Source organism: Poecilia formosa, unplaced genomic scaffold (assembly GCF_000485575.1).
Source record: "Poecilia formosa unplaced genomic scaffold, Poecilia_formosa-5.1.2 Scaffold206, whole genome shotgun sequence".
NCBI classification, from domain to species: domain Eukaryota; kingdom Metazoa; phylum Chordata; class Actinopteri; order Cyprinodontiformes; family Poeciliidae; genus Poecilia; species Poecilia formosa.
The window spans coordinates 434,933-450,369 of record NW_006800145.1 but is presented as its reverse complement, the minus strand read 5'-3'; the positions used below and the strand labels follow the sequence as shown (position 1 = coordinate 450,369).

Here is a 15,437-nt window from a genome sequence, read left to right as displayed (position 1 = left end):
TTTTAAAAAAGGGGAAATAATTATTTCTCCAAAAACGGCAAGTTCTGAATTTTTCCTTCAATGGCTCCGATTGTTGATCGGTAGATCAAACGCTGAAAATTACAGTAATTTACTAAAACTGAGAAGTCCCACAATTTTTGGCCCTCATGGTTTATCAACCATCATCATTTAGTGTTGTGCATGGTTTGAATGTACTGAAAGACGTTTTAAAGAACATGTGCTTTAATGTAAAAGTAAAACTCAATGACACATTGCATTATGAGGCAAACATCACACTATGCTAGAAAAAAAAAGAACGATATCAGTCAGTACAACTGATTGAAGGAAAGCAATTTTAAAAAATGTCTAATGCCTTTAGTTTTCATCCTTGTTCCAGCAGAACCAGCAAGTCCTGGTTTTAAGAGTTCAGAGTAATGCTTGGAACGTTCGGATTTAGAACGTCTGAGATATATGTCGATGCTTATCCATTTAGAGGTCCAAAAGTGATAGTCAAGATCTCCTGATATTCTCTAAAGAGAATGGAGAGACAGTGTGCCTGGTTAGAAATGGAGTGACACGTTAAAACTAATGTGACTTGGTTAGAAATTTGGCAGTGGTGCTTTGAAAAAATTTATTGATGGACCAAGGATGAATATGTAAAGTTTTTGTGAAAGAAAAATGCCAAGTGAACAACAGTTTCCACTACTGACCATGACACAGTAGGATTCAACTTTTCCACAATAGGTAGTAAAAATGTGAACAAACCAAAGATTTCTGAAAGTTTAGTGTGAACTTTAATCAAAAGTAAACCCCAAGACTCCTGACTGAAGATTTAGCAAAATAAGCAAAAGGACCAAGAATTTTCATTAGCCTAGGTACAGTGTTATCTTAATTATGTCGGAAACATTTCTAGCCATCAAATTTATCAGTAGTTCAAGCCCTTATGCCAGACATGCAGCTTAAAAACATCATGAGACTTGGAAGCTGCGTAAAACAGAATATCATGTCCCTCACAGTGATAATGTTTTTAAACGTGCTCATAATGTGCTGAAAAGTAACTGTGGGCCAAAAATAAAAGTTGGAGGAGAGCTTTATAGTACTTGGTTAGGTAGTTTTTTATTTTTCTTTAATTGGAAAATATCGTAAAAGCTCAGATTTACTGTCAGAAGGTTTATTAAATTGTCCAAATATGCATAAAGAAGTGTTAATTATTTTTTTTCTGTCATGAAAAAACATATTTCTTGGAATAAGAGGTGATGTCACACTGTGTATGTGAGAGAGGGCAATGATCATGTCACACAGCTCTGTGGCGAAACCTGATTTCACAATTATTTCAAAGCAAAGACAAAATGACAATAGGGCCAAATCTTTAAACTTCCCCTTGTGACTTATCGTAGTGTTGTTAGCAGAACTCACACTCGCAGTAAACGTGTGTTTTCTGCTGTGTAAGGAGCAGACTGTGCAGATCTTCAAAAAGCCTGCCAATGTCTTAGAACTGTTCTGTTCTAACGGATAAAACTTCACTTTAAACACTGTTCTGAAACTGAAAATAGCTCAAACGTCTTACCTCAGTAACAACACTGCTCTGAAGAGCGTCGCTCAAGCACAAAATCATCTGATTGCGGTCACCGGACGATTTCTTGGGGCGACTCCAGTGAGAATTGATCTCAGCTTTGCGTGTGCACATTCGCATTTTGCTCTTTGCGAAAAAAAAAAAAAAACTACGGATAGGATATGAAATGCTTGACGGTTCCAGCGACGGACTGGCAATTAAAAGAGAAAGCCCAGAAAACGGTAATGGAAGTAGGGAGAGATGTGTCTAATGGGCTTTTATCTGTGGAAACCAAATCCAGACAGACTGGTTGGAAAGGCAGAGAAAGGAAATGCCCCCCACCCCCCACACACACATTCAGGAGGCCTATCCTCAGGCAGCTGACACTGTGGTTGGTCTGGTCCATGATCTGGTTGTAAATCCACCGCTGGCTATCACTGAGGGCTGTCACTGTAATAGTGGCCATGAATGAATGCCAGGTGCTCTTAAGAGACACCAGTGAGGGTCTTGTTTACACGGACAGGGCCGCCTCTGCTATCGCCGCTGCTGCAGATGCAATCGATATATTCACTGCACTTTAGCTGTACCATGAGTCCTGTGGAAAATCAGTTTAATTCGTTAGAGAAATCCAAGTAATTATTTAAAGATTGTGGCTGTTGTTGTTTTATATATAGTATGAATGAGGGTCCCTTCTGATGTTTCAAAATGCAGACACATAAATATATTGGCGTATTGATACTCACGTCCTAATGTTTAATGCATTTGTTCTCAAGGTCTGAAAGTGTTGAAAGTGTTCCTTTTTTTTTTCCTGAAATGTGCAAATATTGTTCAGCATTACAATAATTCTAGGTTGATCTGTCACATTCATCATGTCACTGTCACCAGATGCAGGTCCGTTTGGACTGCTTTTTAATAGCCTCAGAGACTGAAGACATGTCACAGAATGCTTCCCATGTTCAGTTGCTACCTTTAGAGAAACATGAAGTTGAAAGCTGAATTTGCATGAGACCATTTACCGTTTATCCTGTGCATGTAACTGTTATTTCTTCTCCGTTTTCTGCTTTCTAGTGCTGAAGAAGACACACCAGGATGGTTACTCATTGTTCCTAACCAGCTTCAGCTCGACAAAGGCCCGTGCACCTTCACGCTCTCCCCCTGAACACTGACAAGCACTTCCCCAGCCATGTCTAACATAAACAATGCGCTTTGCATTGAAAATGGACAAAATGCAGACGTGTCGCTCCTGCAGAAGGATAATCTCCAGGATGGTGGATTAAGTCAGCTCTTGGATTATAACGCAGAAATGGAAAGGTACAGGTCTTTTGCGAACTTTTACAAAACGAACGGTGCGTTTCCGCAGACTGCAAAAATTGCCCGAATCACGACGCCGATTTTTCCCAGCGCCAGAATTGGTATGTCCCCTTGGAACTGTGATAACGCCATGCTCTGGGGAAGGAAATCAGCGGCAATAAACCCTAATAGGACCAGCATGCATAGAAATGACTCCCAGAGGCCGGGGAAGCCTGGCGTGCCGCCAGAGACGCTGCAAATGGCAAATAATAATTTCCTCTCTACCTTATCCCCCGAACACTGCAGACCTTTAGCAGGAGAATGCATGAACAAGCTGAAATGCGGCGCTGCTGAAGCAGAGATAATGAATCTCCCAGAACGCGTTGGAACTTTTTCCGCTATTCCGGCTTTAGGGGGCATCTCATTACCTCCCGGGGTCATCGTCATGACAGCCCTTCACTCCCCCGCAGCCTCAGCAGCCGTTACAGACAGTGCGTTTCAAATTGCCAATCTGGCAGACTGCCCACAGAATAATTCCTCAGCATCCAGTGGAAACCCAGCGAAGAAGAAAAGGAAAAGGTGTGGGGTGTGTGCACCCTGCAGGCGGCTAATCAACTGTGGTGTTTGCAGCAGTTGTCGGAACCGCAAAACAGGCCACCAGATCTGCAAATTTAGGAAATGCGAGGAGTTGAAGAAGAAGCCTGGCTCGTCGCTGGAGGTGAGAACGGAGGCTCTGCTTCCCCTTCTTTTGTTATTATCCCCCTCGCACTCCAAAGCATTAACCTTTTCATCCAGTCACGTTCTAAGCCCTTGAAAATTGTTTCCATGCCCACCCATGCCTGAACATCCCCCTGCTTTCTCAAATCTGCCTACCCGCCTAGCCTAATTGGCAGTAATTAGGGGTGTTTGTGCGGAGCGCAAGCTGAGCTTGGCTCAGACACCCCTAATTGCTGCCAGTCAGGCTGGGGCTGGAACGCATCCGAACAACCCCGAGTTTGGCTCTGCTCCAAGCAGGGCTGGGAAATGGTTTTCAGCAGAGAGCCATCTCTCTCCGCACCCGGTCATTTTAACCAATTATGGAAGCCGTCTCTGGATGGGGAGAATCAATATCCCACAGAGCCTCAGCCACTGACCACCAAGAGATGGTGAGAGTGATGGTGGAGCTGCTGATGGCGTTTTTCAAAACACCCCCCTTCCCTGGGCCCAAAGTGTTGTATGCGTGTGTGTGTGTGTGTGTGTGGGAGGTGGGGGCGGTGGTTAATCCCATAAACTGATCCCCTTCCACACATTATGAATGAACTGATTGAAGTGTGGGTACACAGTATGCAGACTGTGTGTGTGTGTGTGTGTGTGTGTGTGTGTGTGCGTGTGTGTGTGTGTGTGTGTGTGTGGATCAGTCTGGGACAGATGCATATCAAGAGAGCTATGAAGGCAAACAGGTTCATTTAAGCTGATTTATTTTCCAGTTGACATTTGGGCGTCAAGTGCAAAGGCCAAATATGAATCTTCAGCCGTAAATATGCTTCTCTTTGCCCTCAGACTCACACAGATGCCTACAGGGGCCTGGATGAATGTGTTTCTAACAGATGCAACCTGAGGCTCGGATAATTTGCTCATTAATTAAGTGATTACACAGAGAGGAAAACTGGGTTAATCATAAAGTGTTACCTAATCTACTTTTGGAAAAAAAAAAATAGCATTTATGAATTAATTTGTTAAGACTGAACTTAAGACATTGGTTTGTCAAAATCTTTGCTCACTTTTGCCACCACCTCTTTACCGTGGGTTTCTAAGATAACACAGACTAATGTAATATCAAATTACTGCTTTGACTCCTTTTCTGTGATCAAATGAAAGTTGGTTAAAATTGCAGAAAAAAATATGATTCTGATCATATTTTTCTGATCATATTCACTTCCTGTAGTTTTCATTAGATCAGTGTTACAAATGCTAGCGGATAACAGGTTCTACAAAAAAACAAAAAACAAAACAAAACATACATACATACATAACCAGTTTGGTGTTATATTAGTACATTACTATAAAGATCTCGTCCAGCAAATGTTTCATTCTCCAGCTTATAATGTGTACTCTGACAGTTTTCCTGCACAAATCATATTATCTCAGAATCCCACCCATGTGATCTCTGATCAGCACCAGGCGTGCTGGAAGCCACACAGTACAGGAGGCGTTTGCAACCCGATCTGACCATATTAAAATATTGCTTTTTTTTTTTTTCTTCAAAACTGACTTAAAAGTTGTGTGGAAGAATTTTGCAGAAAACAGTGGCTGTGACTGTGTGAACAGTAGCTTTTTAATGTTTGAACGAAGGAAATGTAAGACAGAGAGCTCATATCATAATGTTGAAAGTCTGTGTTTTTTCTTACAGTTATTTGTTTACAATTAGCCAAATAAAGAACACAATGTTGGTTGGTTGTTGGTTTCATTAAGCCTACATCAAACTCCTGTTCTTTCCTCTGATCCAGATGAGAGTCTGTGCTGTGAAAGCTCCATTTTATTGGTGTCAGCCAGAACTTGCAGAGGTGGAAGCAAAAAGAACTGGCGCTACGTGAGTGAGCAGTAGCACCAGTTTAGCACTGGAATTGGTTCGATAAAAAATAAAATACAAAAGAAGAAAAGAAACAAAACAGACTAAAGGAGCTGGTACTCGGTGATTCAACTGTATTTTCATGCATTTCTACTAACTGTGGAACATAAAATTTAACCAGATGGCCAATCATGACACTCATTTTGACAGGATGATGCTTACAAAAAACATTTCTCCTTGTTGGAATCTAACTATCTGTCTTCTGTTGAATAACAAAACTACTTTATTGCTGATTCTATCTTAATTCTTTAAAAAAATATAATTTTCAAATTGAACAAATAAGTTGTAGTTGTTTCTTATGTTTAGGGGCTGGGCTAAAACAAACAAAAGAAATATTGAAACAAGGCAAATTATTCACCTCCTCACTGTCAAAAAATTGGCCAATTACTAAAATAGATGTTAATCAATTTAAAAACCAAACCTCAGTTACAGACAGATTTAGATGGCTTTCTGTCCAGGCCAGCAAATGTCAAATAGGTATTCCAGAACCTAATTGGATTTCCAATCAGAGGTACTGGATGTCCATGGTGGTGTAAAGTTGGTATCTAATTCACAAACAAAGGGCTGTATTAGAGTTTTCTGTACAGCTTTTGACCAGATCGTGGTCAACATTATATGTTTATGCTGGTTCAACCTTGTCTAGATTATTTTACTCTCATCAGAGATTATTTAAAATACAGTTTGAGATTTGGAAAAACCTATTTGGATTCATGAAAGAAAACAAACAAAAAAAAGGATAGTATTTTTGATGCTCTATTTACTTTAGGAATATCTTAGACGGAGAAAAAGGTGAAAAGCACAATGTTATCTTCTTCCTAAAATAATGGTGTAAGTATTCGTTTTTGCCAAAAAATTGATTTAGGCAAGAGAAAAAAAAATCATTTGAACTGTTGAATTGGTCAAACAGGGACCAAACTACTGTACACTGATTCCAGATGGTTCACATATTTTATTCTTAGTTAATCTGAATATATCGCACTTGATTTTTTGTTACTAAGTATTCTAAGCTCACCATATATGCCTTTCAGCTTATATCATGTTTTCTGGCTACTGATGTTGTTGTTGCTCTCATTTTGGCCAAAAACATTCCTCACTGAAAACACAAGTGTTACAGTTTGTTAGTACAGCTAGCGGTTATTTGGGAAGAAGTTGACTTTTGAAACTAATTTTTAGAAATATGTAGGTTTGAATTAAATTTAATGCCTTTTAATGCAAGAAACATTGCTAGCACAATAACCAGGGTCTCTCGAATGCCTCTAATGCATTATGAGGTAAACTGAGTTTAGTTGGTGTAGTTTTTGGGCAGTGTGGGAAAACAATGCTGCCCTTGGTTTAGTGTGGACTGGATGTGGATGCTCCAAATGTGTCAGTTTCATGTTCGAACAGGTGCCCCCAAACAGGTGCGCAGGAAGCTGGATTCATGTTTATTATCCGAGGGGAGACTCGCTTCTGGAAAACATCTATTTGCAAAGAAGGGTGGAATTAGCAAGGGTGTGCAGCCTCTAAGCAAACCTGCACTTGCTTTTAAAAGCTTCTTCACCTTCTTCAGTAATTCATAGGATGGACTTTTCCGGCAGTAATTGTTATTTTTGGCTCTGCGTTTGTAATTACAGGTGAGCTTTTGGCTATGGAAATGCTTTTGAGTCAAAAGTTGGTGTCAGAAGAGGGACGTTCACGAGTTAGTTTTGAGAGATATGTTTGTTTTTTGTTTTTTTTGTTTTTTTACATAAACCTTACACTAATGCAAATACAGTGTCATGCAAAAGCGCTTAGTGTTTTACTGGGTTGTATGTGGAGGACCAATACAGACCAATAGAATATGTGTGACATACTTTTGTACTGAGCCCTCTGTACTCTGCTACTCCTAAATAAAATCCACTATAAATAATTACTGTCAGAAGTTGCTTAGCTAGTAAAGACAGTCTTCTTGTGTGGATTTGTATTGTTCCTGAGTATAAATTTGGCTCCGTTTGCAAAGACCTTGTAGGTTTGTTAAAGAATATTAGGGAACAAACAGCATAATGAAGGCAAATGAGTATATCGGACAGGTTGGGGGAGAAGTTTAAAGCAGATTTAGGTTATAAAACAATTTCCCAAGCTTCAAATATCTCTCAAAGCTCTGTTCAATCAGTGGTCCGAAAAATAAATAGTATGATACAACTGCCAAATTACCACAACGTGGCTCTCTACCTTGAAAACTAACACTGCACATCGCCCTGAACACACCAAACCAAACCCTGCAGTGGTGGCAGCGTGATACTGTGTGGTTGCTTTCCTGTAAAAGGGATTGGGACGAGTCGATGGAAAGAGAGATGACACTCAGCACAGGGCAGATCTGAATGAAAACCTTTTATGCAAATTGAAACTGGGGCAGTGGTTCACCTTCCAGCAGGACAAAAAGAGGACAAAAAGAGCAAAGCCACAGCTACAGTTCCATGATTTAGATCAAGTAATGCTAATACAAATATGTGCAGCACTTTTCAGTTTTATTTGTAAAAAAAAAAAAAAAAAAAAAAACACTATCTATGCATTTTCTTCCACTTCTACACTACTTTGTTTAGGTCTATCACTGAAAACCCAAATATTTTTTTATTTTATTTTATTTTTTTCATTTTAACACCATGCAAAGGAAAAATATCCAGTTGTCATGAATATTTTTGCAAAGTACATTATTTTGTATTTTCCTGCCAATATCAACAGTGTGTTGATTTTATAGCTGCTTAAATTTTTTTGTCATCCTGTTGAAAACTTGAAGAACCGGGTGATGTAGTAACCTCAGATGCAGAGCTTACAGAACTCACAAATAGCATGTTTCCTGTCTTGCACCTGTTTTCCCACTCACACAGGCAAAGAGGCACACAAGCACAGAGTAACGCACCAGGCATGAGCTGAGCGTACCTTTTTGCCTTGCAAGAGACGATAAGCTACCGGCAACCAGCTAGATTTGCCTGTCAATGTTTTCCACATGGGAATCACCCTGAACTAATTATATCTTAAGCAGCGGTGGAAAATGCAAATCAGAATTTTACTCACACCCCTGAAATCGGAGAGCCAATTTAATCTAATACCCCCTTTAATTTAGCGCGCTAATGCAAGGCCCTGGAGAATTGCCCCGTGTCACCGCTATGCCGTTCTGCAGCAGATCCTGCTCTGTCTCGCTGCTGCTGCTCCCGCTTCTGCTGCTGCTCTCAGGCTCCAGGATGGATTAGTCTGGCAGATGAATCTCATCTAACCTAACATTTCCCAAGCAGTTACCTTTGCATAGCTTGAGCTCAGATGGCTCAAAGGTCCCGCATTAACATTCAAATGCTATACTCATGTGAGAGAGCAGGAGGAGACTTTCTCTTTGTTTGCTGCTTAAGCTATTTACGACAAACTAACTTTTAATTTGTCAAAGAAGCTAACAAATGACTATAACTTGGTGGAGTAAAAGTATGTTTTTCTGCATTTTGGAAAGCGTAATGAAAGGAAAATGCAAAACACGCTAACATTATGTGAGTCCGATTAACTGTTTCTAAACCAGCATTTTGTAGGCTTTGTAACCCAGGATTTTCTGATCATTGCAGAATACGGCCATGTGCTAACATAATCCATAACCAGCTCACACAGAGCTGTCAGAAAATGTGCAATGTTTTAGAGAAAGCACAAACATTTGACATTTATTCATTCATGAATTCGGTTAATGTTACGTTTTACCTTAATTAGAAATATGACCTCAACCGTTCTCCTTTTTTGACACAGTCAAGATAACTCAACCCAAACATAGGGGGAAAAAAAATATTTAAAAATGACTCATTTGTTTTTGTCTACAAATAGTTGGCATGTGCAAAGTTGGATGGATCTTTACTTCTTAAAATCTGATTTTGTAAATCTTTGCACAGTTTGCATATGGATGAGAAAGGCAAAGGCAGTGGAATATGTTTGTTTTCGTAAATATCTGTCTGTGTGCCTCCCTCAGCGTCCTTTGTTTAGCAGGTATAAACAGGTTTATCAGAACCACTGTCACAGTTACTATAATGTTTTTTTTAATCATAATATTATTTTATTCCTTAAAAAGAGATATGTTAACAATATATGAGAGCACTGCTGAAGATGATGGTCAAAAATGGTTTCACTGATACAGACGTATAGTTCTGAGTGCCATTTTTTAACATTTTGGTATATTTAATTCTGAGTGACCAAAGCTCTGCAACGCCAGGCAACATTAACTATAACATCATCTTAAAAAGCAAACTATTTTGTCATTGATAACATAACAGTAAGTTCACTACTTTATAATATTAAAGGTCGATTTTCCATGAAAAACTAGTAGTAGAGTGGGTAACACTTTATTTGAAGGGGGTTGAATAAGACTGTCATGACACTTTCATAAACATGACATAACACTTTACCTTTAATAACATAAAGTTACCTAATTTTTAAAGTGCAGTCATTAATACTTTTATAACAAATTTATATCAGTAAAGATTTATTGGTTAATGTCAAGTTGTCATAACAAAGACATTTTGAATAATGTCAACTTTGTATTAAAAGTGTCATAATTTACCGAATGACACTTTATGACAACAGTCAAATATTCATGAAGGCTTATTCATGTTCATGACAGGTGTTTATGACAGTGTTTATGACAGTGTCATGTCAGTCTTATTCACCCCCTTCAAATAAAGTGTTACCAAATCATGTCCCTTGGTTCATTTTCTTCTCAGTTATTATATACTCGGCATGATCAATAATATTTTGGAGACTTTTTTGGTGTTACATTTGCTGTCATAAAGCACTTGAGTAACAGACATATGAACCGTTCTGGGGGCAAGATTTTCCAAATCAAAAGCATATACCTGGGTATTTCAGCCAAAGGACATTTATGAATTATTTTTTTTAAATGTATTCTTATTTATCTGAAAAAAAGATTCATATTTTTTAATGTAACCAACATCAGTCGGACAAAGAGAATGCTTGCAACATTAAAGGTAATTTATTTGAAGCTAAGGGATAAAGAATAAAATGCTCAAGAGTATAAAAACTATAGGTTAACATTAGCATCCATTCTCTATTTCTGTATGACTTCCTGATAATTTCCCTTGAAGCACGTTTTCTTCCAGTTGCAGTTAACTGTGTGAACTAAGCACTCAGTTGTAGCTCTTATTAACTGGTGATGTGTGGTTTGAGTATGACATGCATCTGCACTGGCTAAGACAGTCTTTCTTTTGTTATACTTTCCTGTAAAAAAATAAATAAATAAGTAGTGATGAAAATGATTGCTGATTCAATAGGTTAAAAACACAAATTATTAGTAATTATTTATTTACTTACTAGTAATTTGTTAAACTTTATTTTACAAAGTAAAATGTTTGAGAATATTTACAAACATGACATTGCCAAGATTACCTTCAAAGAAAAGACAAAAAAAAAAAAAAAAAAAAAAATCACAAAATATGTAAAAAAAGGAACGTGATATTCCTAATTTATCAAAGTCTGCATTACTTGGGCCTTTACAATATTTTTGATATTTGCAGATGATCAATTTTTCAACATTTTTAGAGTTCAGTGCTGTCATATCGCCTACACCGAAATACAATATGGTACTATGCAACTATGCAATGCGGTATAACATTGAATTTGAAGACATTTGTTCTCATTCAAAAGACAAAGTAAAAAAAAAAACACACAAAAAAAACATGCAGCTACACCTAAAGAGGCTTCGATTTGCTTGCAGCATAATGCTGAAGGGAGAGCAGGATGAGACTGAACAGATTGCTCTTTCAATTAACAAATGTCAAAGGCCAGCATCAAGTGATGTGCAGGAAAACAGTGTCTCAGCATAGGGAGGGACGCTCACTCTCCCAGCCTCGGTATTTGTGCAGGGCTGGTTTGACTACATGAAATGGTTGAGATGAAACGGCGGCATGTCTGTCTGGAAACCTTTGCTGTAGCGATAAAAGACAAGACCCCAAAATGGTAGAGAGGCAGGACCTCGAGGAAAATAACCTGGATTTCAGCCCCTTAATGAGAGTGGGGGAGCCAAATAAGCAGCGGCCGCCAGGTCTAATTTGTTTTAGGTGTGCTCAGAATAGATAAGGACAAATCTGTGGCCTTCCCCCCCCACTACCCCCACCAACCTTTGCCTCTCTGGAGATAACACCGGCTGCTCCAAGTCAATCTCTGTGGGCTAAGGAGAGGGGGTGAAGAATAAATAAATTTAAAAAAAAAATGTGAAGGAAAAACTCTGAAGGACATGTGGCCTTAAGATCCATGGATCTCTAACTTACTGGATTTATTCAAGCTGAAAATTTGAAAATTAACTTGGTCACAGAGGTCTGGAGGAGTGTGGAAAAAAATAAAAAAAAATAAAGGAGACGGTGAACACCGCCACGCATCGCAGCCTAAAGGGCAACGGTACACTCCTGTCAAGACAAAGGGAATTTGCCATCTGAACAACAATGCAGACCGCTTAATTATACAGATCTTGCCCTGCAAACTACCCCCAGTTATTTCAGAGCCCAGGTCCCCTTTAGTCACTGTCATGCCCTTTTTCTCCTAGACCGATTGTACCATGTGGATTTTCTGTCAGCTTTCATTTGCACTGACTCGCTGTCCTCCCTGGGCCAATGCTGCGCTCTGAAAGGCGCAAATGCAGCACACCAATGAAGGATTCCTCATCCTTGCCACGGCCACCAATTAAGGCCAAAGCGTAATTGGAGGCGTCTGGACGATGGCCTTACATTATGTGGTCTGTCGCCTTCTCTGCCATCGTTTCATTTAACATCCGTGGTTCAGCGGGGAGAAGGAGGACTTGTCATTGTCTTCATTATAGCGTAAGGAGAAGCTAAGAGAGAGACGGGGACAGAGGCGGGGGGGAAAAAAAGCCCAGCGGAGGGTGGACAGCGTGAAGGAGCAGGTGTGGCAAGACGTTAATGTGCAGCGCTTTAAATTTTAAATGGAGAAGGATAAATTATTGATGTTAACTCGGGCTTGCGAAGTTAAAAGGTATCTCGTCATTATTGAGAGACTGAAAAAAATAAAAAGGAAAGACTGAGAGGAAAGTCTTCAGTAAAGATGCATAGAGTATTGCACCATATTGGGCCAGTGTGGTTCTGAATTTTTTGGGGGATTTTATTTCTGCAGTTGTTTTATGTTTTGACTACAGTAAGCTGTAGATATACTGTAACTGGGAAGTGTGAATGTGAAGCTAAGATCAGTTTACTGAATAAACATCAACTTTATTCAATGTCCGTTGAAAATTAGGAGTTGAAATGATGGAAAACTCTATGAATCGATTTTACTAGTAAATATCTCCGAGTCATGAATTCATTCACGTATTTTGGACATGCGAATGTCCAAAATATGTGACATTTTTACATATGTAGTAAAAACCAGACATCTGTATCCACTTTTTAAAAACAAGGCGTAACATATTTTTTCTCAGTCTGACATGAAATCAGACAAAACTTTGCTATTTGGATCAGTTAGATTTATCAAATTTGTTTATACTTACTTAATTCCAGAATAACGTGAATGGTGTCTGTTCGATCTTTTTTTGTTTTATTATTTTTCTTTAGCTTCTCATGTTTACTTTTCCACTCTGGATTTCTTCTGCAGTATAAATGCATGACTGTCAGGTTCATTGGTCTCTCTCTAAATCATCCTTGGATTTAGATGGATGGATGGATGGATGGATGGATGGATGGATGGATGGATGGATGGATGGATGGATGGATGGATGGATGNGGATGGATGGATGGATGGATGGATGGATGGATGGATGGATGGATGGATGGATGGATGGATGGATGGATGGATGGATGGATGGATGGATGGATGCTTCTTACAATACTTTGGTCTTTTAGTTCATTCCTCCCAACTGGTGTAGGTGAGTTAGGTCTGTAGTCTCCTCTGCTTACTCACCTTACTCACCTTTTTCACCTCTGCCCACAGATTTTCTACTGTACTCTGATCAGGGTTTATGATGGCTCCTTCCAAACATTGACTTTGTTGTTCTTTGTAACGGATATGGTGCTGTGTATTCTATTTGGAGGATCCATTTGCTTAAATCATTGTCATATACATGACCTTCACAGAAATCAAAAAGGCTAAATGCTTTCCCAAAGCAGATGTTTTCTTTGTTTCTTCATCTTGAATTCGAAGTTCACTTAGTACATTTGAACCTCATCAGTCTGGTGCAGACCAGTTCACAAAGAAACAATTTACTTTATAGCATCTGGTATAAAAACAATGCTGACCAGCGCATTTTCCCCCCCCGGTTTCCGTTTTTGAGTCGGCAAAGTGTCCGATTAATGAGAGCAACGTGATTTATGTAAAGGTATTATAGTACAAGGCTTTCTTGAGAAAATGTTCTGTTTCTACTAATTATGCTCTGTAAGTCACAAAGCACTTTTCTCTTGCTTTATCCGAACTGATTGTATCACATCCTATTGTATTCTATTAAATCAAAACTCACTGAATCAGACTTAATTATTGTTGAGAGGTGAACTGAATCTTATCGAGTTTGTATTTACTGCTCATTTAACTTTTGTCCGTCGCCCCATCGGAAGTGGATCCGTATCGCACTGGCCACAAAGCGGAGATAACCAAAATCTTCCGGCAGGATTCCCATTCATTCCGAGACACCTAGTGAGAACGGTACAGGGTTTTGAACATTTTATTCTAGGTTGCAACATTTTGTTGAAGGTAGGAAGCAGGTATAAACAAATGCATATTCTTTTGACATGAATCTGTGTGATGTTGAAATGGACAGTGTATTTTTGTACTCACTCTGCATCCCTATTCCCCCTTTCATTGTGTTTCTACAGTAATCTGAAAGGGACTGACTAGATGCTGTCTATAGCTTAGGCTTTTCAGATTTTCTGTTTGTTAGCGTCTATGACCGCAAGATCCTAAAGAGTTTTAGGATAGACAGGGGATGATCGGGTAGGTGTAGACAGAAAATTATATACACTACGACATCATGAAGTCAAAATAATTCATTTCCATGGTGCGCCACAAAGGGCCACAAACACTTTAAGAATAGCGCTCAGAATTCATTAATTAGCTTTTCTTAATGAATCTCTTGATATTTAGCATAACGTGTTGGGATTATAATTCTTCTTATTAGAAATGGTAAATACAATCAAAACATTTAAACTCTCTGTATAGGATAACAGCAACAGCATTTTACAGACTTTTGATTGTTTATTTGCAGGTTGCAAAGATCTTTTGCAACATCAGGGACAGTCACAAGAAGACATAGTTACGGCTCATGTGAGACAGCTGCCACCAAAATCACCAGCACTTTACGCAAACAGCTCTGGTCTTTGAGAGTTGGACAGTTGTGGGGGCAGCTGTAACGCAACATAAATACTCACAAAACAATTCCTGTTTTCCATAAATGCTTGCAAACTGCTACATACCTGGCAGTGCAGTTTTAAACTCGAATCTTGTGAATTGAACCTATCTGTTTAATTCATGAGAATTAAACTCGTAGGTTTTATCCAATTTTTGAGGGCACAAAAGGTGTACATTGTTTGTGTAGATAAGGACCAGGGTGTAAATACATTATTAATATTATTCCTTTCTGATGTCTTAAACATAGAGTCATCTAAACTAGCGCTGCAGATCTTTGCCTGCACAGACTACATTCATTCAGATATTTGATTTATCCGCAACCACGCTGCAAAACTGCAATCTTTATGTTTGTAATTGTATGTAATTACATCACATGCAGTCAATCAGGAGATGATGACCGTGTGGAGCAAAACACTTTGGGTTGCATTTATGCCACAATGAAAAGCATTTACTTCCAACAAAGGTCAAAAAAATGTGTTTTATTAGACAATAATATCCCTGCTTTGTTCCCTTTTATGTTTATTGGGGACTTTTATTAACATGCTGTAAATAACAAAATCGATAAAGACATTAAGGCTTCTGACTTTTAATATTTCATGTAAAATGCAAGCTTTGTATCGCTGCAATTTTTAACATAGTCTTAAAGCTGTCACTGATAGAAGTCTG

General features: G+C 38.8%; 1 protein-coding gene across 1 annotated transcript in view; it reads left to right on the top strand.

Annotated features, from left to right (window-relative positions):
* Window positions 1-15,437, top strand: part of cxxc4 (CXXC finger 4) — a 36,269-nt gene that overhangs the window by 1,379 nt on the left and 19,453 nt on the right. The window contains exon 2 of the mRNA XM_007567269.2: window positions 2,600-3,539. Within this exon, the coding sequence (XP_007567331.1) occupies window positions 2,715-3,539 (825 nt within the window). The 5' untranslated portion in view covers window positions 2,600-2,714. The remainder of the gene's footprint in view (window positions 1-2,599; window positions 3,540-15,437) is intronic.